The sequence below is a fragment of the Anser cygnoides genome, chromosome 3, assembly GCF_040182565.1.
Source record: "Anser cygnoides isolate HZ-2024a breed goose chromosome 3, Taihu_goose_T2T_genome, whole genome shotgun sequence".
Taxonomy (NCBI): Eukaryota; Metazoa; Chordata; class Aves; order Anseriformes; family Anatidae; genus Anser; species Anser cygnoides.
Window position 1 is genome coordinate 91,848,535 of NC_089875.1, and position 24,180 is coordinate 91,872,714.

At 36.7% G+C, this 24,180-nt stretch overlaps 1 protein-coding gene across 13 annotated transcripts in view; it reads right to left on the reverse strand.

Annotated features, from left to right (window-relative positions):
* COL19A1 (collagen type XIX alpha 1 chain) overlaps positions 1–24,180 on the reverse strand; it is a 202,718-nt gene that overhangs the window by 165,206 nt on the left and 13,332 nt on the right. For all 13 annotated transcript variants that reach the window (XM_066994731.1, XM_048077444.2, XM_048077446.2 and 10 more), the window contains 5 exons: positions 5,727–5,850; positions 5,058–5,333; positions 2,939–3,019; positions 716–841; positions 183–245 (listed from right to left, as the gene is read on the reverse strand). In XM_066994731.1, the coding sequence (XP_066850832.1) occupies positions 183–245; positions 716–841; positions 2,939–3,019; positions 5,058–5,333; positions 5,727–5,850 (670 nt within the window). The remainder of the gene's footprint in view (positions 1–182; positions 246–715; positions 842–2,938; positions 3,020–5,057; positions 5,334–5,726; positions 5,851–24,180) is intronic.

Below are 24,180 nucleotides of genomic sequence, written 5' to 3' on the forward strand. Positions count from 1 at the left end.
AGACAGCTCTAGGCTGTGTGGCAGGAAGGCCATGCTTAGAACCAGGGACTGACTGAAAAAGGGTTTAACCTGTATATAAAAAGATCCCTTTATGGAATAACAACATCTGTGATGTTTCCATCTGCTAAAGAAGAAAAAGCCACAGATGAAGATTTGAAAGAGAGAATGCAATTACTATTTACCTTTTCACCTTTACTTCCTTTCTGGCCTGGCAAACCAGCTACTCCTGGTAATCCTGCTTCTCCCTGATTTTAAAAGAAAGAAAAAATAAATCAACTAAGAAGCAGCTACAGAATATATATTTGGTTTGAATTCCTTGTCTTAATCACAAAAGCCTAACAAAACAAATGAGTCGGAATAAATGTAGTGCCATGTCCAGAAGGGTTGAAAGAACACAGTAGAAAATAATTTATTCTGAAGTAAAAACATTTATTCTAAATATACTGTCTTAGTAGTAATTCACATTTTTACTATTGATACAGGTTTTTTTTTTGTGTGTGTGTGCTGAAACCACAAAAACTTACAGCCCTCTGTAACTCTAATTTTAAAATGAAATTTAAAATGTACTGTTTCTTCACTACAAAATACAATGTACAACATTCTAAGATAGTAATATATTTTAGATAACTACAAAAAGAAAACCAAGATTTTTTTTTTAATACCTATCAGGATTAAACAGCATGATGCATTAAAAATCGATAGGAAAACCTCATACTTTATTTGGAAAGCAGTGGCATCTGTCTCTAGATTCTTGCTGTGTTCCTGGAAGTGTGTATATTTTGCTGGCATGAACAGTCACTGGTGATGAAGTAGTAGCAAGTAATCTGTCCTCATGTGGGCACTAAAATAAAAACAAGGTTTTCTGATTTTTGGTCCACTTTGGTGAATAGATAAATACCATCCAAGCACTACTTTTAAGTTACTTTCTGTTTTAACACTACTGTACATAGCACATTACAGAGATGCCACAACTGCCAAACAGAGGGAAAAGCTGTAGTTAAACAAAGCCTAGACACTGTGATCCTTCTGTACTGAAATCACTGCTGGTTAAAACAGACCTGATTGTCCCAATTCTTTCTTGCAAAACAGTCCAGACATACAAAGAAAGCCTCTCAAAATTATAAGAAGTGAAAGCAGAAAATACTCATTGGAAAAAAAAAAAAGAATTTCTCAGTCCTGTCCTTCACCCTTCCCCAAAATGCATAATGCCAGAGTGAGTGAAATTTATTTATTTATTTTTAAATAATGAAATACTTTGGACATACAGAGTTTGGAAATAAACAAAAGGCCTCGACACCACTATTCAGCTTCCTGCAACTTATGAGAGCTGATCCAATTTGAAGATACACTACCAGACAAGTCAACAGAACCTGACAAATTTTAGAAACTCTCATCAAGATGTGATGAGGTCTCCTGTGAGCCTTCTTGTCAGAGAAATTCCAACAGGATTTACATCTTAGTCTAAAAATTCGTAACCAAGGATAAATTCCTTCCCTTATATTACTGAAATTTTAGCTCTTACAATGGGTAAGGACATCAAGAAAAAGAATCAGAAAATGTAATGCTGATTTCAATATGAAAGTCATTAATGAGCAGTCCATTATTTTTATACCTTCAACTTAAGACATACTGACAGTGCTTTTATCTAAACAGCTGAATGAGTGCTTAGCATTTTATCAATATAGCATATCCTTGATCTTTTTGTGTTCATATATAATTAGGGTTTGTATTTTCTTTTCTGTTACTGTGTCATAACTGTTGAACAAATTTTATTTCTGTGCACAAAGTGAAACTTACAGAAAAAAACTCATTCATTTCACCTAGCAATAAGCTCATAAATTTAAGAGGAAGCCTGCACTGTTATCAGTGTGAATACATTTGAGGTATATTTTAACAAAAAGTTATTATTTAAAATTGAAATTTCCCTTAATAATTTAGATCTAACCCCTTTATGCTTCTGATCACCTATCAGTTGTCAGTTCCGACAAACTATTCTCCTCCTCTGTTCTTAGGCAGCTTTCTCTCTCCATTTGAGCACCCCTTTCTCCCATCTCTTAGTACACAGGATCAATTAGACCTTCTGCAAGAAGGACTAGACTTTGCTGACTGCAGGCTGAGAGGTGATGGTGCTCATGGTCTTAGAGAAGTCTTCTCTTAGATGTTTGCAACTAACAAAGCAATATTTTAATGTTCGGGATTTTTTTTGGAGGGTTTTTCTTTTTCTTTTCTTTTTTTTTTTTCCCTCCAAATGGACTTAATTTAGCAAAAACATTTATTCACATATATAACTTCTAGCATTTCTATAATTCTAGTCTTCCAGTTTATACTGATTCAGTCTATCCAAACAAAAGGGAAAAGTGAATTCTGAACCAAATCAGTGTTTTCCCTTATGTTAAACAACATACACCTCTCAGCACATCCGCTATAAAGAAGAAAGTATTTGCCAATTACAGAACACCTATTCTTCCATGTTATTACATTGAAATAAGGGAAACACTCTCAATACCCTCCTGCTTTTCTTCCCTTCCACTGTCATGCAGAGACTTTCATGGGCTTTGTTTATTAATTATAGTGCTAGAATAGATAAAATTGTTATTAAAATGACCTCTCTGTAATTTGACGTCATTCTCAGGTAATGGCAGTGATTTGTTTCCTACTCTCCAAGACTTCCTCAGTTACTAATTAGATACTAATCAATGTTAAGAAATGCATTTAAAAAGCATTTAAAAAGCACTAGCAGCACCTAGTGCCTTTTACTGAAGATCCACTAAGCCATTTGTTTTGGTAACAAGAAATACTGCATGATGACTCCAGATACAAGATTAATTTTCAGGAGGTAATTATTCTAACACTTCCATCGCAATTTCTTTATAATCTTTAGTAAGAAACAATGAAATAATTTCTTTTATATTACCACTTGTATTTTAACATAACTTACCAGCTCAGCAGATATTTCACAACATGTATCTTCTGTTACAATGTTTGGATTACAATAAACTGTTATGCGGTGAAGTTCAATCTATTAAGAAATACAGGAGAAGAGATTTATGTGAAATGTAAAAAATGTCTTATGGCATGTATTTTCTAATCTTCGTGTAATAAACGTTCTCTCTGAAACAGCGTATATTTCTGAAATACTGCAAATACTGAAAAATCCCACAATTGTTTATTTTCTCACTTAAGGAACAAATTACACAGTCCCTCACTTCGAATTAAAACACATTTTAGATTTCATTTACCTTCATGTAAATTGCAGCCCTCTGTGTTGCGCTTAGTATGACTACATGGGCATTTTAATCCTCTAGATATTCTCTGCAAATGTTCTTTTCAGGAATATAATTTTCTCCTGCAGTGAACTAGTGTAAAGTTTTGACAAGCTATATGTCCTACGTATTTTCCATCACTTTGGACAAAACTTTGCCTGGACCTTGCCACTAAATTGTCGGAAGAGCAAAAATTCTTTATGTAAGACTTCTGTTTTAGAGATTTAGAGTAGATGAACAGCATCTAATTTTAACTGGTTAATATTGCCCTGCCCAGCCCTTACGAAAGTCCAAACACGTCATGGACTGCACTGACTTACAGTTACTTACAGGAAGGTCTAAGGAGGGCCTAATTTCACAGAATAGTTTTGTTACAGGATGTCTCCTTCTGCATCTGCTTTGTGTTCTCTTATTTTTTCACTTGCACTTGGCATTGAGAAGTGTGTCACTACAGGATCTACTCTGCTGCTTTCATCAGCTTTATGCCCATGTTTTCCTACAAGCATGGAAAACCCAACTGCCAACTTCTACTTGGGATTATCCAGCCTGTGCTGTAACCAACACAAGTTTAAAAGCATTTGCTACTTTTCCTCTGTGCTACTTGGAAATAAGGAGATGGTACATAAATTTGAAATAAATTTGAACTCAATCTTACAAAATAAAATGAAGTATGAACTTGGCCTTACAAAATAAGAGCTCTGATGATCCCTGGCTAAAGGTTTCAGCACCTCACAGCATGGATTCCTCTTATAATGCTAGCCTGCAGTTACAATAATGTTATTTTCATCTGGAACTGTTCAGTGTACGTAATAGAGCTAAAACTTTCAAATGGCCACTATAAACTCTAAGCCAGATGCTTTAAACCTGGTAACAAGATGTCAGTATACTTAAAACAAAATGACATTTCCTGGAACTTTCCAATTGCTTGCTCTGAGCTTTCTATACAAGGAAAGAGAAGAGGATATTTCTGGAACAGAACAAAGCCCATAATATTAAAGGGTTGCCTTGGGTAATTCCATATTACCCCATTTATCTATAGATGAGGCAACAGCTTGCTTTCTTCAACAACACTCCACAGCAGCTTACTTTCCTTGCATTTGCATTTCATTCAGTAGATCTTGCCCACTGTGTTTTGTAGGAAGGGGTGGAGGAAAGGGACTACTTTACAATTATCAGCTGCACGTGCAGTCAGTTACTTGCATCAAAGGCTGCAGGAAATGCACATTCAGCCACTTCCTCATCCCTCTCATTTGGAGGAAGGAGCAGCAACTATGAACAAGTTGCTCCTGTTTCGGCATAGCTGAATTACCTTGGAAAGTGATACAACCTTGAAACATAGGCAATCTAATTTTTGGGGGTGTCTTCTGCTTATCATAGAGGGACAAACTGTAACAGATGACTGATACAAACTTGCATTTGTCATCCTAATAGCTAAATCTCATAAAAACTAAAAGAAAAAAAATTACTACAGGAGTCATCTATTAAGTGTAGTAATGTGTCTATGGTAACTACATAGCTGTGACTCCAAAGTAAATACAGAAAAATAGACTCTTGAAACCAGGACTGAGTTTTTGTAGTTACTTTGGTAACAGAAGGTTTGCCTTAGCGGACTCTACAGCACTTAATGTTGTTTAGAAAAAAAGACATAAAGATTGTAAATTAAGAATTCCCACTCAAAATTAATAACCTGTTTTGAACCATTTTTTCCCTACCAAATTCTTTATGATGGTTGTCAGTAGAAGTGTGGATAAAACATGATTTCAAGTTTTCCAGTTTTGCTTTCATGCTACTCACATCTACAGGCTTATCATCTGCAGCACGAGAAGCAATCAGAGTCCTTCCCTGCAAGTCAATGGTGAATTTTTCATCAGTCTGCTTTCTCTCAATTAAATTACAATCCAAATAGAGGGAAATGATCCCCGACTGCACGCTAATACCAAGTTTATGCCACTGCCGATCGAACAATGGATAAATTTCTCGACTCTTAAAAGTGTAGTGCAGTATATTTCCCTGAGCGGATTTGGTCATATACTCCACGACCTTTTTTGAACCATCCAGAAGGACAGAGATCTGAAAGCAAAATGAAATAGAAGAAGCAGTCATTTAAAAGTTAGAGTAGAAGAGTTAAACCCATACATAAGCTGTATGTAATAAAAATATTTTCATTACACAGATTGGACTAGAATTATGAAGCATTTTTTTTAATGTAACTTTGTAAAAATATATCAGCTATAAATCAAGCATGTCTTCCATCCTTGTTCACAGTCTTAACCGAATAAATTTTCTTAATTTTTTGTCATTCCTATAATAAATCATGAACTATTTCAGATTAATCTGTCTATTATTTGTAAACTGTAGCTCAATTCAGTGGTAAAACATCCACAAAGTGATATTTGACATATTACGTGGGAAAAAAAAAAAAAGAAACTTAATTAAAAAAAAAAAATCAAAGACAACTCTAACCTCGGGAGTGTCATGCTGATTTAAAATTTGCCATATATACCAACGCTCTTTCTTGGTATTTCGCCGTACACGGAACGTAGCAACTAGAGAGTATTCTTCAGGAAGCCCATTTGGAAATACTTGCCTACAACAGAAAGAAGGAAAAGAGAAAGAAAAATAGAGTTCTCATTATTCTTATGCGCATATAAACACTGCTTAAAAGGAACAAACAGAAATAATACCTGGTGAAAACAAGGAGCCAAATGCTCACTCACACTCATACAAATTCACTGGCTTCAGTGTTCAAAAGTGCCTCATTTCGCTTCCCCAAGCTCAAAAGTACAATTCATTCTATTTATAAGAATGACTAAAGATTTATTTTGTTTTTATTTTTTAAATCCTAGGTTACTATAAATAGGAGTCTTAAAAGAAGTGCTGCAAAATGAGTGCAGTATATAAACGTACTTTAAAATACTGCTTTCCCCAATTTATTGCTCGGTACACTGGAATAACTTTCCCAGAGGATTTGTGGAATAAACTCCATCCTTGGAGACTTTCAAATTCAGCTGCAGATGGCTTATAATAACCGTAATAACCTAATCTAACTTGTTGGCCCTGCTTTGAGCTGGGGGTTAGATCCAGAGACCTCTATGGGCAATGACTTGGATGCCTTGAGTATTAGAACAACTGAACTTCATCAGGCTTGAGCAAAAATAAGAAATGCATTTCTGAATGAATGTCTTGCTGCATTTGTTATTCCTTCATTACATAAAATATGCTCATGCCTCTGAACACATGTCCAGCTTGCTACCTATATCACAGAACGCAGTAGAACATCACTTCAGTGAAATGTTTAAAAAGTTTGTATTTCAGAAAAAATGTTACAGAAATCAGTCTGTAACTCAACTCTATGGACTCTGGTAATCATTAACTATATGATTGAACTACATGAGGCTCAAAAAGTCCAAGTGCCCCTGGGCCAGGACAATCCTAGACAGTTCAGACTGGGAGAAGAACTCACTGAGAGCAGCCCTGTGGAGAGAGACTTGAAGGTTCTGGTGGACAAAAACCTCAACGTGAGCCAGCAATGCGCGCTTGCAGCCCAGAAGGCCAACTGCATCCTGGGCTGCATCAACAGAGGGGCAGCCAGCAGGGTGAGTGAGGTGATTGTCCCCCTCTGCTCTGCACAACAGACTGGGATGGTGTCATCACTTTTTGAAGCTATTGCACTCCCAATTACTTATTTTCTAAGGTTGAGGTGAGACAAATGAAAACTACAGACAGACACAATGTGCAAATACTTAAACTGTTAACATTGAGTTTTTTATGTCGGGATCAATGCAGTTTGCTGAAAACAGTCTGGGTTGCCCAACGAGCTACACTGCAAAAGGTATGCCACAGATCAGAATGGAGGAAACCTGAGGCCCCACGCAGCAGAAAAATTTACTCTGGTTTTCATCCCATGATCATTCGAAGTAAATAGTTTAGTTCTGTAAAACTACAAATGGGATTATAATTATACCATAATGTGCTACAAAGGGTTTATTTTTAAGAAGAAAAAAGAAAGAGGAAAGCACCAGCTGACAAGACAATAATCCCACCACCCTCCTGGAAGGTAGTGCACTTCAGTTCACTTAGGATCTCAAGAAAAATGCCTTCTGTCTAGAGGCCTGCTATAAATCCTGCCAAAGAGCTTCTTTATGGACTAACACCTCTTTAAGTCCCTTATGTGGGAATCACACTTCTTTGGCTTATTTCCATCACCTGATTCCTGTTTTTATCCCAGGACCGAATTGGCTGCTCTCCCACACTGTCAGTGCACCCATATGCTTTGTTGCATAGTTACAGATGTTTCAGTGTCAAAAGGCAAGGCAAAAGAGAACAGACTTTGCAGGACTTAGATCAAGATTTCATCCTACTCTATATTTTAATTATGGCATAAAGAATATGCTTATGATTAAAAAAAAAAAACTTCATTGAACATTAGTATTACTGTTCTGATATTCACTCATGTAAACTATCTGGACATAGGATCAGGCCTATGGTTCACAGCATCTGAGACAAGACAAGGACATGGCTTCTCAGATTTACAACTGTAACCTACACAGGACATCTGACTGTGGGAGCATCTGATTAGCTCTCCAAAAGCAATTTGCTTTCCCAGTTAAGTTCCACATTAGGAGACACGTGGGAGTCTGTGTTAATGGGCAAAGGGCAGACAACTGTGGAAGGGAAATGAACAGAAGTCTTCATCAAATGAAAGGAGGAGAAGCCACGATTGGTATGATATGTCTGCAATATAGACAGAAGTCATTTCTGGACATGGATAGTCTAGTAAATATGAGCACTTTTTTTTTTTTTCCATTGTCTCTTATTACTGTAAGCTTCCCTGACACTTAAAGTGTTATCTAAACAAACAATAATGTTAGTCTTCTAAAATTTAAGAGTGTTTCAGAATATTCTCAAAAAAAAAAAAAAAAAAAGGAAGGTAGGAAGGACTACCTCTGGAGGCCAATGGATTCAGCCACCTGCTCAAAGCGAGGTGAACTTGAAAATTAGATCAGGTTACTATGAAACCTGTCCAGCTGAGCTCTGAAAGTCTCTACGGATAGAGATTATTCCACAAATCCTCTGGGAAACTTGTTCCGGTGTCTGATCGCCCACACAGTGATTTTTTTCCAGGATCCAGTTGGAATTTCCTTTGCTACAACTTGTGCCCATTGCCTCTTGACCTTTGACTGTGAAGCTCTGACAAGAGTCTGTTTCTGGACTCTCCATAATGTACAGCGATGAGGTCTTCCTTGAGCCTCCTCTTCCCCAGGCTGAACAAGGCCAGCTCCCTTGGCTTCTCCTTACACATCATGGGTTCCAGCCTCCTGACCATCTTGGGCCTCCACTGCACTTGCCCCAGTTAGCTTTTCTCTCCTCTGTCGGGGAGCACCAAATTAGACACCGAACTCCAGATGTGGATTCATAAGTGCCAAAGAAAGGGAAATGATCTGTCTCTTCCCCTGACCTACTGGACCTACACTTGCTAGGACAGCTCAAAATATAGCTGTCCTTTTTCTCCACAAGGGCACTCAGCACCAGCATCTGCTCCTTTTTGGTACAGCAGCTTTCTGAGCAAGCAGGTAGCCAGCCTACAGTGTCTTCTGATGCGACCCTTCAATGTGCTCACATTTTATAGGTTCTAAATTGGGAATGGTATTTCATACGATCTTTTAAAAATACTGGCTATGTCACAAAGAACTTTAGATTGCTCAGTGAAATTATTACAGTATGGGTAAAAGTGGTGTAAACAAACAGCAAATCAACACTGTCAAATAGACCAAGGTGATACACCATGCTTCAGAAAAAACAATACAGCAACAGAGAAAACCACTTTACACTAATCTTCTTAGGAAGACAATGTAAGACCATACTTCACAGCTACCTGAACAGCATAGTGCCAAATAGCATAAATTCCATATATAAACTACTGTATATCAAAGACCTAACTTAACAAAAACAATGTCTTCATTCTCCAGTTAGTGTTCTCATTGTATAACAATATGAACATATTCCTTTGTTACCAAAAAGTCATTAACAGATGCTTAAAAGTATGTGCTTTACATTCAAGCCCTCCAACCAGATGGTGAATGCTGTAATGAAAAAAAAAAATAAATAAAAAAAAAAAGGGATAAAATATTTAGAAAACTAGCATAATATCTACTACTATATATAATTTTCCTTATGTTCTTATTTCTTGAAAGGCTTGAATTGAATGTAATAGAATAAAAAGCATGCATCTACCCTTGAAATAACTTAGCTATAGATGATCAGTAAGATAGTATAGCAAAATTTTAGCATTACTCCCATTGTATCTTCTACTCGGTAAAGCTCAGTTAACGATTCTTCAGAAATACACATGGTACATGTGTGTTCTAAACAATAAATATAAAATGACATCTGATGGGGGGGAAGTTGGAACAGAAACATCAACATAAAACCTCATTCTGAAACATGAGAAAAGCAAAATAAATAAATAAATAGATAAATTTAAATCTCAGAATACTGAACTTGAAATTCAGGCTTTGAATGCTTAATATACTATTTCACCTGGTTGCATCTGCCAATGTGTAAAAAGGATTGCCATGAAAGATTAATGAGATGTCACATGACGGGTGAAAACAATAAAGTAGCAGCATTAAACACTAATGTAAAAGACAAAACCAAGTTGTTCCACATGTCCACAGCTCAACAAGTACTTCCTCACAGAGTATTTACTCTTTCCATGCAGCACACAGCAAGAGCAATAAGGATAGAGAACAAGGATGAAGGAAACCTGAACCAACCTCACCTCAAAGTCTACAGATGTAAAACACATATACAGACAACATTAATTTAGGGTAGCACTCCCTGGTGTCTAAGCCAAAAGCAGTAAGGGAGATAACAGGTCTTAATAAAGCTCTAACGTTGCAGAACATGGGTAGTAATTAGTAATTGTCTCAATTCATCTATAAAGAAGAGGACAAGAAAGAATTTGCAGGTTAATAGAAACATGCAAATGAGAGTATCCTTAGCACCTCTGATACAGGGGATGCTTATGGTTTCTTGGACAAAAGTGTCTCAAGTGTCTGCATAATCATACTTGAGAGAAAACGATGAAAGTTTTTCTTCCCCAGGAATTGTGTTAACAGTGGGACAACACCCAAGTTCCTCCATTCCTGCTGAGCTTCCTTAGCTTAGGACAACCCAAATCAGGTATTCTTCCTGGACTACTCTAACCTTCAAGACTATTAAAAAGGCCTTTTTCTCCTCTTCTACACTTAAAATGATCATGATTGTTGGTATTTGTGTTGAATTCAGGGCCGTCCAAGTTTACTACATGTGATTTAAGCACAGGCAATGGTTTAGGCACCTCAGGACAGAGGCAGAGCTCAGACATCTGTACATTCATCTCTCAATCACAATGAAGCTTGGGTGGGAGCTAAATGCCTGGCTGCTTAAGCCATGGTGCTTCTGAGCTTCCCTGGAACTTATGACCGGATGCCATAGGAAATCTGTGATAAAAATGATTCATTTTAGGTGCCACGAGGGGTTAGGTGGTGCTTCAGAGTAGACGTTGAATCATTCTCTGAGACTTGGGTGCCTGAAGTCTGACTGGATTATATTTTAGGTGGAATTTAGACAGTTTGAATTTCTCCCTCTGTCCGCATTGTCAGTAGTACATAATAAAAAATGAAAGTTGATGAATGGAGTTCTGTGTTCTCAAAGCGAAGCACGCCCTTGGTGGAAACTGCTGAAAACAATTGCAGGAATTGAAGCACATGAACTGAACACACAGACTTGAATTTATACCACCCTAGCCTGCTGGACTGAGGTATATGGTAAATTACAGATGCCCCAGCTGGCAGATCGAGGAGACAAAAGAAAACAAGAAAGAAAATCCCTATCAATACAAGGATTTAGATATTTTACAAATCCAGACAGCCAGGTGTATGTTAATATTCCACAGGTTGGAGCATCAGGCAGATACATCCAGAATGGTAATAAAAAAACAGTGATGTCCCAGAAGCATCTATGGGCCACTCTGTCAAACCATATGTACACTCTTACTTGCAAAGGCTTTTGCTGCATTCTCCCATTTTTTAATTGATTAAATGTAGCTATATTTTTTCCTAAAAATAGGTGCTGCGGCCCAGGTACAGCACAGACTGTACATTATGAGGTTATTTGAAGAGTACTTACAGGAATTTTGCATGAACTTTGCATCCATTTTTGTGCATACCCTCTATTGTTTATAATGATCAAGTATAAACAGATTTTTGGCAAAAATATTTGCTTATGATTTGTTTCCTCAAAAGTTCTGAAAATTTCTGAAACACAGCTACCAGCTGGTTCTCCTAGTGCTACCATGCTAAATGAAGTAATTATGAATGAATTAACTGTGTATTCACAGAGCTATAAAAACAATTTTAGTTCTATCTTTGTAAAGCAGCATTGAATTACCCATATCAAATTGAGTAAGGCAATCCTTTATTTACCTTTTGTTTTTATTTTTAACTACGCACTAATGGAAAAGCAGCATCTATTTTTAAATCTTATGAACTCTAATTGTTCCATATCGAATGAGTATACACTACAGTATATGACAAACTTCCGTATTTACAAGTATCAATGAAGCCTCCAGCTTGCTGAACATCTTCCAGGAAGAGAAAGATGAGCCAACTTACATTTCCTGAGAGTGAAGTGAGAGATGTTTAGAGTTTATGGCAAGACATATCTTTTCCAGCTGACATATACCATTACCTGGTATATGTCACTTGTAACATGACAATGTTACAATAATTTGGTGACCAGAGCTCAAGGAGGTAGTTTAAACAACTTTCCTATCATGGGTGATGATTTATTTAGCACTACGTTGACTGAGACACTGAAATCTTAACCTTTTTGTGTTTCCTAAGGGAATTCAAGCTGAGATCAGTTATGAATAAGAAAGCAAAGTGACCAGATACACAAAATCTCCCCATTACTCTCTATTTCTACATCAAATTACTACATTCTTGACGCTCACTTTTTGCCTAACTTGACCAGTACAATAGGAGAAGGGGAAATAGCTAACTAGAACAATTTACCAATCTCTGCTTAGAAATATTATTTTAAATTCTTTATAAATAAAAGTTAAGAACAGCTGTTTGTTACCCAAAATAAGAAATAATTTCCCTCCCATCCATCTTCCTCAAATCACACTAAGATGCACTATAAAGTTTCATGTTACATTAGGCCTCAAGTTGTTTTCATATGACACATTATATGATGCAACTTAAAGGAAACTATTCAGACAGCTTAAGAGTTATTAATTACTTGGGAAGTGCACAACCCACTCAGAAAATGTAGCACTGAAAGCAAAGCTGCCAATTATTTTAACATTGAGAAAAGTGATTTACCCATTTTATAAAATTCAACATGCCTCTGTTTTCATTTACTGAACAGGTATAGACTAGCTGCCACTTTTAACATGTAGGTGGCTCAGATTTTTTTGGTGATAGTCAATGTTATTTTCACAGAAATTTTTAAGGATATTTAAAAAAAAATCTATCGGTTTGAAAGAGAAATAGAAATATAAAACCTGTTAGCCCTGCTCAGAGTATGTTTTCCCCAGTGTTTCCAGCACTATTCTGTATCCTTATTTACAAGAACTGTTAGTGAACTCCTGGCCTCGATAAAGTCAAAGGCCACTCTTGCATGGTGAGTGCAAAGAGGTCATTATAACAAACTAAGCCTGCTTTCAAGCTTCACCCGTTTCTGCACATTTTAACTTCTCTGAAAAATCACCCAGAAGTGTTAAGAACTACTGTCTTAAAAGTAATAACGTATAATAATGGGAATACAAAATGCCACAGTTTTTCTTTTCATTTTCCTTAAGCAGAATTCTGCAGCCTGATAAAATTTTGAGAAAATTCAGATCAACACTTAGGCTTTTGGAGTCTTATCTTGTGGAAAACAACTTTTGACACTTCTGATGCAGTTATAAATTACTTGCCTCATTCGACCTGGATATTTGTTTTATGAACCAAATAGGTCCAAGAGAAATCAGTGAGTTTTCCTTCTATCTGGAAAACAAATATAACCCTATATAGCAAATATAACATCTTTTTAATAATGAATATATAAAAAAATGTAAAAAGACTATTAAATAGGTTCAGAAACTAGCAAGAGTATCACATTATAAAATAATCTATTCAAATAGCATGTTTCCCATTCAAAAATACCACATCTGACTCTGAATGTTGCATACTAAATTAAGCTGCTCAAATCAGCAGTAAGCATCTTTCCATGCTGGAGGTACACGGGGTGACAAAGTATGACAACCAGTGAACATTGTGATGGAAGATGAATGAGGGAAGGGATGAAAGCCAGTACCTGACAATTTGAGCAAGCTAAAATTTTACTCAAAGTAATCTCATACTCTGAAGAATTGTCCCACACCTGCACTGGCAAAGACTCAAGAAAACTCAATGAGTAGAGAGTAGATCCAGACAATGCATATACTACAGTAAGTTGCCTTTTTATGTACAAAGCCAGTAAACGGCATGTATAGGATACAGGCATTGAGATGTCCCTCCAGACACTTTAGAGCTAATTTAACATCTAACAGCACGGTTACCTGGGATTCAGAAAGACTGAAGTCAGTCAGTATGATTTGCTCAGGTCTTACATTAATACAGGTCTTACATTCAGACTTTTTATTCTCCTTAGGACATGACCAGAGCACAAGCAAACATACTGCTGGTGATGTCTGAGATGAGGAATGTGGAGAAGAAAACTGGAATTCCACTTCTTTCACAACAGGGAAAACATTTCCTCTGAATCTCCTTTCTCCTAACCATGCAATTCCATGACGCTTTCTGGTGTCCCCCTGCCTCATGCAGCTCAAACCAGATTGGCATTCTGTACATCAGCATCACTTACTGGTCAAGGAACATGCAGAGACTTCCTAATGTCAGTAGCAGCAAGCAACCACCAAAACCACTCTCTGTTGTTCCAGTTTATTTTTTTCCAACCTGATTATTCACATATATATTTTCAGTAGTTGCGGAAGTGTGGTAACACTTCTGGAGCCAATACTGATGCCACAGTAATTGATACCTTCAGTTCCATCTGTCCCTCCTCACAAGGATGTTTCAATAAGAAGTTGCACTAAGACTGCTGTTTTCAGAGTCTTGTGAAGACAGTAATTCTACTAATCACAAGTGCCCTTCCATTGAACATTTCTCTATATTCCACGGATGCTAAATCTGTTCGTGTATCAAAATTTTAAAATGTCAGTTAGGAAGAGCTCCCTTCAGTACCAGCATACAATTCCTTATCATTGTATAGCTATATTGAGAATATAAAAATAGCTCAGAAGAAAACCTGCTTTTTTGAACTCTTATCATTGCCTTTCAGGAGTCATGCTCTTCCTAAACAGACACCTCATTCTTCTTTCCTTTCTGCAGCTAAATGCGGTTAAAAAAAATAAATAAATAAAAAAAAAATGCATTTTTCTAACAGGCTTCTACTCCCGTGATTCGCTGTAGGAAATGAAACATCACAGTGCACTTGCAAACATGGTCTTATTGCCCAGCTTGAATATCTTAGAAATCTTTAGAGCCTTCCTTATTTAGGACCACACTAGCAAACTGATTTCCTTCTATAACGGAACTACTCAGGGCCTGATGTATTTCTGACAAGCAATACACAAAAACTGAACAAAGTTTTCTCTTTGGAGATTATTGCAAATGGCTGAATCTGGAGAAATGTGATGATCTTTCCATTTCTTAGGTGGTTTTGTGGTTGTCTCCTACAATGTTAAAAATTTATTTATTGTATAATCCTTATTAAAAATTTAAAGGTAAGACTTGCTTAAAAGAAGGGCAGAGATTTAAATTTTCCTCAAGTCATTCAAGATTTGTATCAAGCTTTTTGATATTTTTTGCATGATCTCTCAAGGCCATTTTGCTATGCCAAATATGCTAAAATCCAGTTGTGGTAGACTTTCTTTTCAATTATGGCAAGATTCGAGAGAAGATGTGAACTTCAATACTTTTAAAGGAACTTTACACACTTCTTTTAAGATCTACCCCTGTGTCTTTATTTAGGCATTTTATGAGCCGTTCTATAACTAATTTTGTCCTTCTAGATTGCTCCCAGAAATGGAGTGGAGACAACATATCTAGTTATTAGAGAAGTCTATTACTTGGCAGTCTCTGAATTTAATGAGAGATTAAATTCTTATGCTAAATATGATTCTCTACAGTGGACTGGAATTATTCAACTGAGCAAGAAGTCCTCTGAAGATGTCAGAGAAAAAAAATAATTACTGTAACCTCTGAAAGTTAACTGGCAGCAAAAATTGTTCTGCTCGCATTTCTACATGCTTCCTACCCTGAAGCAAGATCTATTGGTATGATGTTAATTATTTGTAGATCTTAGTGGTTGCTGTTGTCCAAAAATGAAAATGAAAAAAAAAAAAAAGCAGAATACAATAGGGGATTTGTACATTGGAGGCTGTGATCATTTCAGTCTGAAGACAGATGATGCCTATCATACTTTGGAGAAGAGGGAAGAAATAATTAATGTTTCTTTTTCCTTGGCCTATGCATATTCACATACACTTCACTAGAGGAAGAAGAAATCAAAGCGTGCAACTTTCCATGGAGGTTTTCACAGCCAATTTACCAGCATTGTACAGATGTTTGTACTGGTATCTAGAGATACTAGCCAACTCCAGAAACAGTCTTTTTAGTTTTGTACACAGAGTTAATCAATTCAAGCAGAGATGCACACTGAGAGACTTGCACCCTGCTACTTCTCACGTGAGTCTTGTGTATTTCTGTATGACCTTGTGATACCCAACCTAAATGTATTGTTTCCTTTTAACACTCAATTGCTAGCTGTTTCGTCTCCCTCACACCCATCCCAAACTTTTGTTAGATTTTAGCAGTGAAAACAAGTGAGCACTGGAACTAGTGGTGAGAACAATGGAACAAGTGAATTTTATTTATTTATTTTTTATTACACTTGGAATAGGTTCACTCCTTCCTTCCCTGGTACATGCTGCCAGATCCTGGACAGCCCTGGCTGATGACATAAGACAAACCATCTCCCAGGCCAGTATCAATACGATGAAAATTGTGGGTGGTCACGCTGAACATAATACCATGGTTGGCAGTGGAAAGGGAGAGCTAAAAGGGCTGCTATATGGATGGAGTGCAGCTGAACAAAACTAAGGGATGTTTTTTCCTAACCTCTCCAAATAATTGCTTGGATAACTAGCTGCCTCCTCCTCCTCAGCATTCAGGAATGCCTATCAATAAATTAATTCCAGGCTGAAGTCACAAGCAGGTCATGCTAAGAAGTGTTTGAGAAAAAAGGCTCAGGCAATGCTGAAGATACTACAACCGACAACACTGTTACAGATGGATATGTCTATCCATCTTGGTTCCACATGATCTCCCCAAAAAAAGAAGGCATAAGGGGTGAAGATTAAGTTACCATCAGAAGAGACTGGAGTAGGAAAGAAGGTTACTGATACCAGATACCGCACGACTGACCTGAAATAAGTAGCTCTGTCAGCTGCAAGAGTGAAGCTACGGAGACAGAACATGCTTTTGCTTTAACACCCCCTACACACAACATGACTAGTCTATGAATATTTAAGCCTGGTGTTCTGCTTACAATTTGAAGAATAACTAGATGGATAATGTGCTCTTTTACAGTTTAAAAAAAATGGTAATATTTATGGATTTTAAGTGAACGAATATGGAAATAAAAGATCAAAAATACATCTGCATCACATAGAAAACCTAATAACAGTTTCAGAAACTGGAAAGTATTGCTTTTCTAAAGTCTCGGGACTCAGAAATTACTTGTCTAATTGAAGTTAAATGCAATAAATACACGACATAAAAGTACGTACAACTTGGCCTGCATCTCGTGCAATTTCTGTACTAATGAGATTTTGGCAAGTTACGCATTAAATGGGTTTGAAATATATCAAGCTCAAAAATATCAACATTGAATTGCTATCTGCTGAGTCGTAACTATGTTTACCAGGATAGGCCAAGGACCTGTGACTTGCCAACCCACTTACTACCTGACCCAGCTGGGAAATGGCCAGGTATTCACTGTAAAGGACTAGCAGAAAAACACACAAAAAGCTTAAAGGGATAGGGTCTTGCATTTGACCCAAGACAGAGGTGTTGAAAGGAGACTTCAAGCAGTGGAAGCTTTGGATAAGCGAATGAACATTTTATTTAGGTTTTTCCTAAACATCACATTAGAAGAACTCACCAAATCCAACTTAAAAGAACAAGGGATATTGCGGGGAGTCTTTCTCAGGCTGTAGAAACAGGCCAGATGCCTTATATCCAAACAAGGAAGCCTGGCATGCTGTGAGTTTACAAATTTTTCTCAAAACAGTGAAAGCTCCACCACCCAAAAACTTTCATTAAAACAATGCATGTGATTCCATTAACTATAGCTTTATTTGATATTGAATCATCTATATCACTTCTATGTGAAAATAACAGAACTAGAATAAACAATAATTTTATTTTTTGATAGTATGGCTGAGATTGAAATCTTTACTGTTGATGAAAATTCGAGGAACTTCAAATTATCTACTACAAACCTCTGGCTAACTGACAAAGTGTGAAAGAGCTATAACTAAAGAAAAAAATCACTAATACTTCACATTGTATAAAATTATAACATTTAAGTGTGTAGTGAGATTCAATAAAGCTTTTGCAAGTTTTGAATGGGAAATACTTAGCATGCACACTGCCCTATGACAAAAACACATTTGATGTATTCAGTCTCACTATATTAATTACTTTGCTGACAATGGAATTAAGTACCTAACGTTATGGGAATGTTTATGGGAAAAAAAATCTGTTAACAGCATAGTCTATAATTGAAGCACACACTTACTTATGCATGAGAACAAAGTCAATCTAACATAAGCTATTTGAAGAAATGACATTTAATTGTGATAACAGAAGTTAGGATGCTGTAAAAAATGTAATCTTAGTGATAATATGAATTTATATTAGAAGTGATAACGGATCGTTAACTGGAGCGATGGAGCTAGGCTGTATTATAACTCTTCAGTCTTTCAAGAACTCCAACCAGTTAATGAGTCATGACTTTCCTTTCCATAAAATCATACCAGCTATCTCAAATCACAAAGTGTTTTTGTAGTGCTCCTAATATTTTCACAACAAACCGATCTTAAGCTTATGTAATTTCCTGGCAACATAGCATATCTGTCTCCACATACTAATACAGTCATTTACCACTTCCCAAATTTAAAGAAACTCCCGTGGAAAGGGAAGTAACTTACGGAACATAAGAAATCATTTTAAAGTCTATGCTCCTTTTGAGTAAATACAATTGTCTGATAGCATTTCTTGTACCTAACATTTTCAGCCACTCAAGTCATTATATACAACTTCATATTGAACTACAGCTAAAACTTATTTTCTATTTATTTTTGATCCTGTTGTGGTACATTTTCATCCAATGTCTCTGACCATGCGATTATTCTTAGGATGTACTGTCTTTATCACATATTGTCCACAGTTCACATAGGAATCAAAACCTCTTATGTTAACCTCCTATTCTCAGTTCCCAAGGACTTAACTCCACAGGACATATTTTCAAAAAAGCTATTGTACTAAAAGATTCCCCTTCCCTTAGCAACTTGTTTCCAACTAATACTTTTACCTGCAAAATATATGAATATTATCCATTAATCCTATAGATGTCAGTTGCTAGACATCAATCCTGAGTGCCAGCAATAACTTAATGCTGCAATTGCCTGTGCTGTACTCCAGAGTAAGCACATCCAGCATGACAAGGACCTGAGTGCAAGAACTGGGCCTGGAAGTACACTTCCCACCCCACGTCTTGGCAAACAATTCCTGTCATTGTACGTGCTCCTCGTGAAAATGACTTCATTTTTCATAGACTTCATAGATTAATTTAAATTGGCACACATTTAGCCTTCTGAACTGCTCATTTAGAGACAGATCCAGGAAGATGAAAAATAAGGTGAATGGAGGGACAGCATCGTGGAGGTGCTATCTGTATGGTCAGTTCTTAGGACCAGGCCAAAGCAAATCTCACCTTCTCTAAGCATAAAATAGCCATTGCTATTTTGAGATAAGTATCAACAGCACTTGAGTAATCAACAATGCTTACTACAGATTGTGAACAAAAACATTTCTTATTAAGTTCTCAGCAGAGAGTTCCCAGAGAAAACTGAGATAAATCAAAGTTTATCAAGAATTTCAGTATTAACACTGCTATTATGGGCATAGTAATGAGCAGGAGCTTAATGCCTAAAAATAAAAGATACGTGCATTTTCATATGACAAGTAAAAGCCTAATGCCAAATTATTCAGGGCCTGTATTGTCATGCTCAGAGTATTTTTAGATTTTTTTTATTTTTTTTTTTAGAATTCTGATATTCTGCAAATAATCACATTGACTAAATCCAAAAATAACATGAGCTCTTGCACATGGTCCTGTTAATATACTGATGTCTGTACACCAGTACTTAGCTGCTAGAGATTACAGACTGTTCTTTGTCTTGAAGTGTATTAAATCATTCCAAGCTTTAAAATGATTTTGTGACATGAAAAATATTCACTAGAGACGAGGCTGCAGTCAGCAAACTCTGTATGCTTATGACTAAAATCCAGTTGATACTCAGGTCTCCAATTGAAAAATCCAGGGCATGGACCACAGTGCTGATGCAAAATTAAAATACTATTTTTAAATATTTGGTCATTTGTCTCCATCTCTAAAAATGTTGTACGGCACAATGATAAAAACTGCAAAGAGCTAAACACAGAGAAGTGCTGGAGACAAAAATCTTTCACAATCAACTGAAAAAAATGAAAATCAGCGTAATGAAAAAAGTACCAGGGAGCTTCACTGTAGAGAGCCTGTGAACTATTTTTAGAAAGGAAAACTAAAATCCAAGAGGCAAGGTGGGGGAAGGAAATGATATTTCTTTATGACATCTTTAAACATCAAAGCCCCACTGTACACACGGATGTATCAGCACAAACATCTTTTTGTAAGGTACAGCTTTAGTCAACAGGAGAAATTACTGACAGCTTTGCTAGTGCAAGCTACATTTCACAAAGTGTTAAACCACAAAGGCAACCACAGAAGTTCTGATTTATTACAGTTTTTTTCAGCCTGCTGATAAATGCCTTATGAAGCACTTGGGACCAGTGCTTCAGCTGGAGAAATAAGCATTTGACAGAGACACTTGAATCCTCTCAGCCCAATCAGGAAAACTGATAAATTATCTTTCAATCTCTACTTCTACAATACAACACATGGGAGCAATAGTCTATCATCAGCTGCGTGCATCATATACTGTACCTTTCACTGAATCCTGCATGGCTGCATATAGCACTGCTGAGTATATACCCATACATACTCTTGATTTCTAAGAAACTTCAGAGTGTGTTAATTTTGCAACTGTATTTTTGTTTTAAGGCTAGTCTGACTAGAATTTGTATTGAATACAGGTCTTGTTACAGACTTAGATCTGCAGCCTCCCTACCGTTTCATAGTACCACCTTGTACTAACTTCTGGGAACTCCCCCTGAAAAAAAAAAAAAAAAAAAAAAAAAAGCCCAAGAAAAAACAGAGCAATGTTACAAAGGCTTTAAAAGTCAACATGTTTGGCAAAGAGAAAAAAAAAAAAAAAACTCTTGTATGAGTCCCCCACAGTCAGTCATCGCTAACTGCAGGCAGTTAGAGAGAGCAGCAGTTCTGTGGTGTCCCTCCATGCTCCTCACAAGCTTTTTGCTCCTTTTCCACTGTGACTGACAGAAATCACACAGCCACCGGGATCAGCCACTGGCCTCATGGACCAGACAGGCTGATGCTGATGTGGAGGAAGTAACATGAGGTCAAGTGTAGGAAAGAAACGTTAAAAAGATGAACTCTAAATTTTATTTTCTTTGAAATAACCTTTGCTGGACAGATTTCTCCTTTAAAAGGAAGGCAGCAGGGAAAAAATTAACACTAAGCTGAACTGAAACACTTTTTTTTTTTTTTTTGAAATTAAGGAAAGTTTTTCAAGTAAGAAAAGTAAACTGCCTTTGCGATTTGTTCATCCAGTGCTTCTGTAATTTGCTTATTGCTTGTCTGATGTTTCATCCTGAATGCTGAAGCACATGGGGAGTGGGGATCCACAAAAAAACAACAACAAAAAAAAAAAACACTGTACACTCCCACTGTGGACCAATGCCCATGAAGTCCACATCTCCCAAAGGCTCCTGCCCTTTATCTCTAAGTGCTTTTTGGCAAGATCAACACTGCTGTGGGAAAAAAAGGAAAAGGAACAGTCTGCTTCATCCAACATTGTCTTACTAATTCAGATGGTAAGACGCTGCCACATGAAGTGCTCTGCTCTCTGGGGAATACGCTAAAGATCAAAAAATTCAGATTTGCTACAGTCAGAGGTATAATTAAAATAGTTTTGCTGCTCTCTGTTCCCTCACAATCTGCTTTCAATGTAAGTACTATACATTTTTTTTAAATAATTTCCTCCCCTTTGCCATGTATCTGTCATTATTTCTGGTCTTCCGATTCTTCATTTGTAGAAAATTGCATATTAAATTAGGATTCGGGACCAGTACAGCAATTAAAACCAATTAATATCTGAATTGTCGATTTTTTTATTTATTTTTTTTAAGATGTTGACATGTATCTTGTAAATTATCAGGTACAAACAAGCCCATATACCCAGGAAAAGACATTCACATGTTTTCATTCTTTGAAAGAGGCATTGCCCTATTATTTTTTGTGGTAAGAGGCCCTAGTTTTCTCCTCAGTTATGAAAAGAAATAATTGGTGTTTACGTGGCAGGTACAGCTCCAATTTGTTCTTTCGATAGTACTCCTTGTATTAGCCTTCTTTTTAATTTCTAAAATTAAGTTTTCAAGTTTCTGTAATAAATACAAAATATATGACTTCAGTACCTTTAGCCAGAATTGGAAAAAGAAAGATCGTATCACTGCATCTTTTGATATACTACTTTGAAAGACCTGAAGAAAGCATTAGGATTTGTATTAAATTCAGGCTCCCACACTCAGGAAGTAAATTCCAGAGACAAGGCCCTTTTCTTGAAAATACCCTGCAACCAAAATACCAGACATTTCAATCTTAGCATTGTTGGCTCAAAGAGCTCAAGTGACTTCAAATAAATACATGATATTGGAAGGAAAAGGTGTTTTTTCGTACATAACTATCTAATATTTTTACATAAGTAATATCTAAGTCTGGTTAGCATAATGGTAACTACTGCCACCAAACACGGGTGCCATCTCATTGCCACTTTCATTAATATTAAACTGTATTACTATAAAAGTGTTTGATGAAAACTTTTGAAAACTGCTGAGTTGCACAACTATCCAATCTATATCACATTTAAGAAATATGTACACCATTTCTTAATATATGTCTTAATACTATTTTTTCAAGACGATTGCTGAACCTGGACCCACTGGCCAAAACAACTCATAAGCAGAACTAATCAGAAGTCATGACCATGTAAGATGTTCACTGACTGCTAAAGTCCAATGCAAGACACTGGGTATTTAGTTGAATAGACAGAGGCAGAGAGCAGACTGCAAAGTCACCCAGAGGTAGATGCCTTTGGGAGTAAAGTGCTGGTTATAAGGAGGCTTCTAGGAGTAAGCACAGAAACTGCCTCATTAGATGCCAGCGGTGTTCAGGAAATGCAATTCCGTATGCATTCCATAGTTGCGTTTTTTGCAATTATATAGGTTAGCATCAAAACCAAACCAAACACATGTGTAAATGTTCTTTCATCATCGATTTCTGTTCTTAGCTGGAAATGTACTGACAAAAGTGGTAACACTATTTCTGCATCTTGTAGCTAGACATCAGGAAGGGGGGAAACACTTTCTCTGAAACATCGCCCAACCCACAGATGCAGTTCTTTCAGCAGCAATAAATGAAAACATTGCTGATGGAGCTGGGTAGTCCAAATACAGTCAAAATCCAAGCTCTTTTTCAGTATCTTAGACAAAAAGTGGAAGAATTCCTAACAAAAGTCGTAAGAGTAATCCCAATTGCTCTCATTTTGAGATCATTTTAACAGCCAGCTCTGACAATCATGTCAGTAAATGAATATGAGCTATCAAACCAAATGAGCTACAAGATAAGAAAAAAAAAATGACTGTGCCATTAGGATTTCCTAATCATAAACAACAGATGTCCATTTCAAAAACGCTCTGAAACTCAGCTGAAACCAACTTGCTATGTCCCTTATTAGCTCTGTACAGAAATTTCAGAGCAGAAAAAAGTGGCCCACAAGCAAGCCAGACAAGTGAGAACAACTGGCATCTGATGCATCTTTAGGGAAGGACATGAAACTATTTCAGCATCATGCTATCTACTCTAAGGCTTCTGAGGAGCAAAGACCAGCCTAAAAGGCCTCATGCCAGAAGCTCTGAGTATTGCTGGCAGACCTGAAGTAGTTGCTATCAGCACAGAGCCCTCTGCCACTTCTGTCAGCAAGCTTTACACCGAATTGGAATACACCACATAGACAGTACATATTAGACTCTAGCTAACAAAATGTGACTCCATAATGTACTTATTGAAATGAAATTAAAACATTACAAAATTGGTGTTATTATGATTACATAATTAGATTGTCTACATAACTGTACGGTTAATTTCTTTAGGATTCAGAGGCTCAGTTATACTGCTTTAGTCCGGAGTATCTTCTAATAACGTCTGTGTAAGAACTGCAACACATAACTCACAGTTTCTTAATTTAAAAGTCACTCTTTAACTCTAAAAAGATTAAAAGATTAGTCATTTACACAAAACTTAAGTTACCCACATCCCACCACAACACATATCATGTACAGATCCCCTTCCCAAAAGA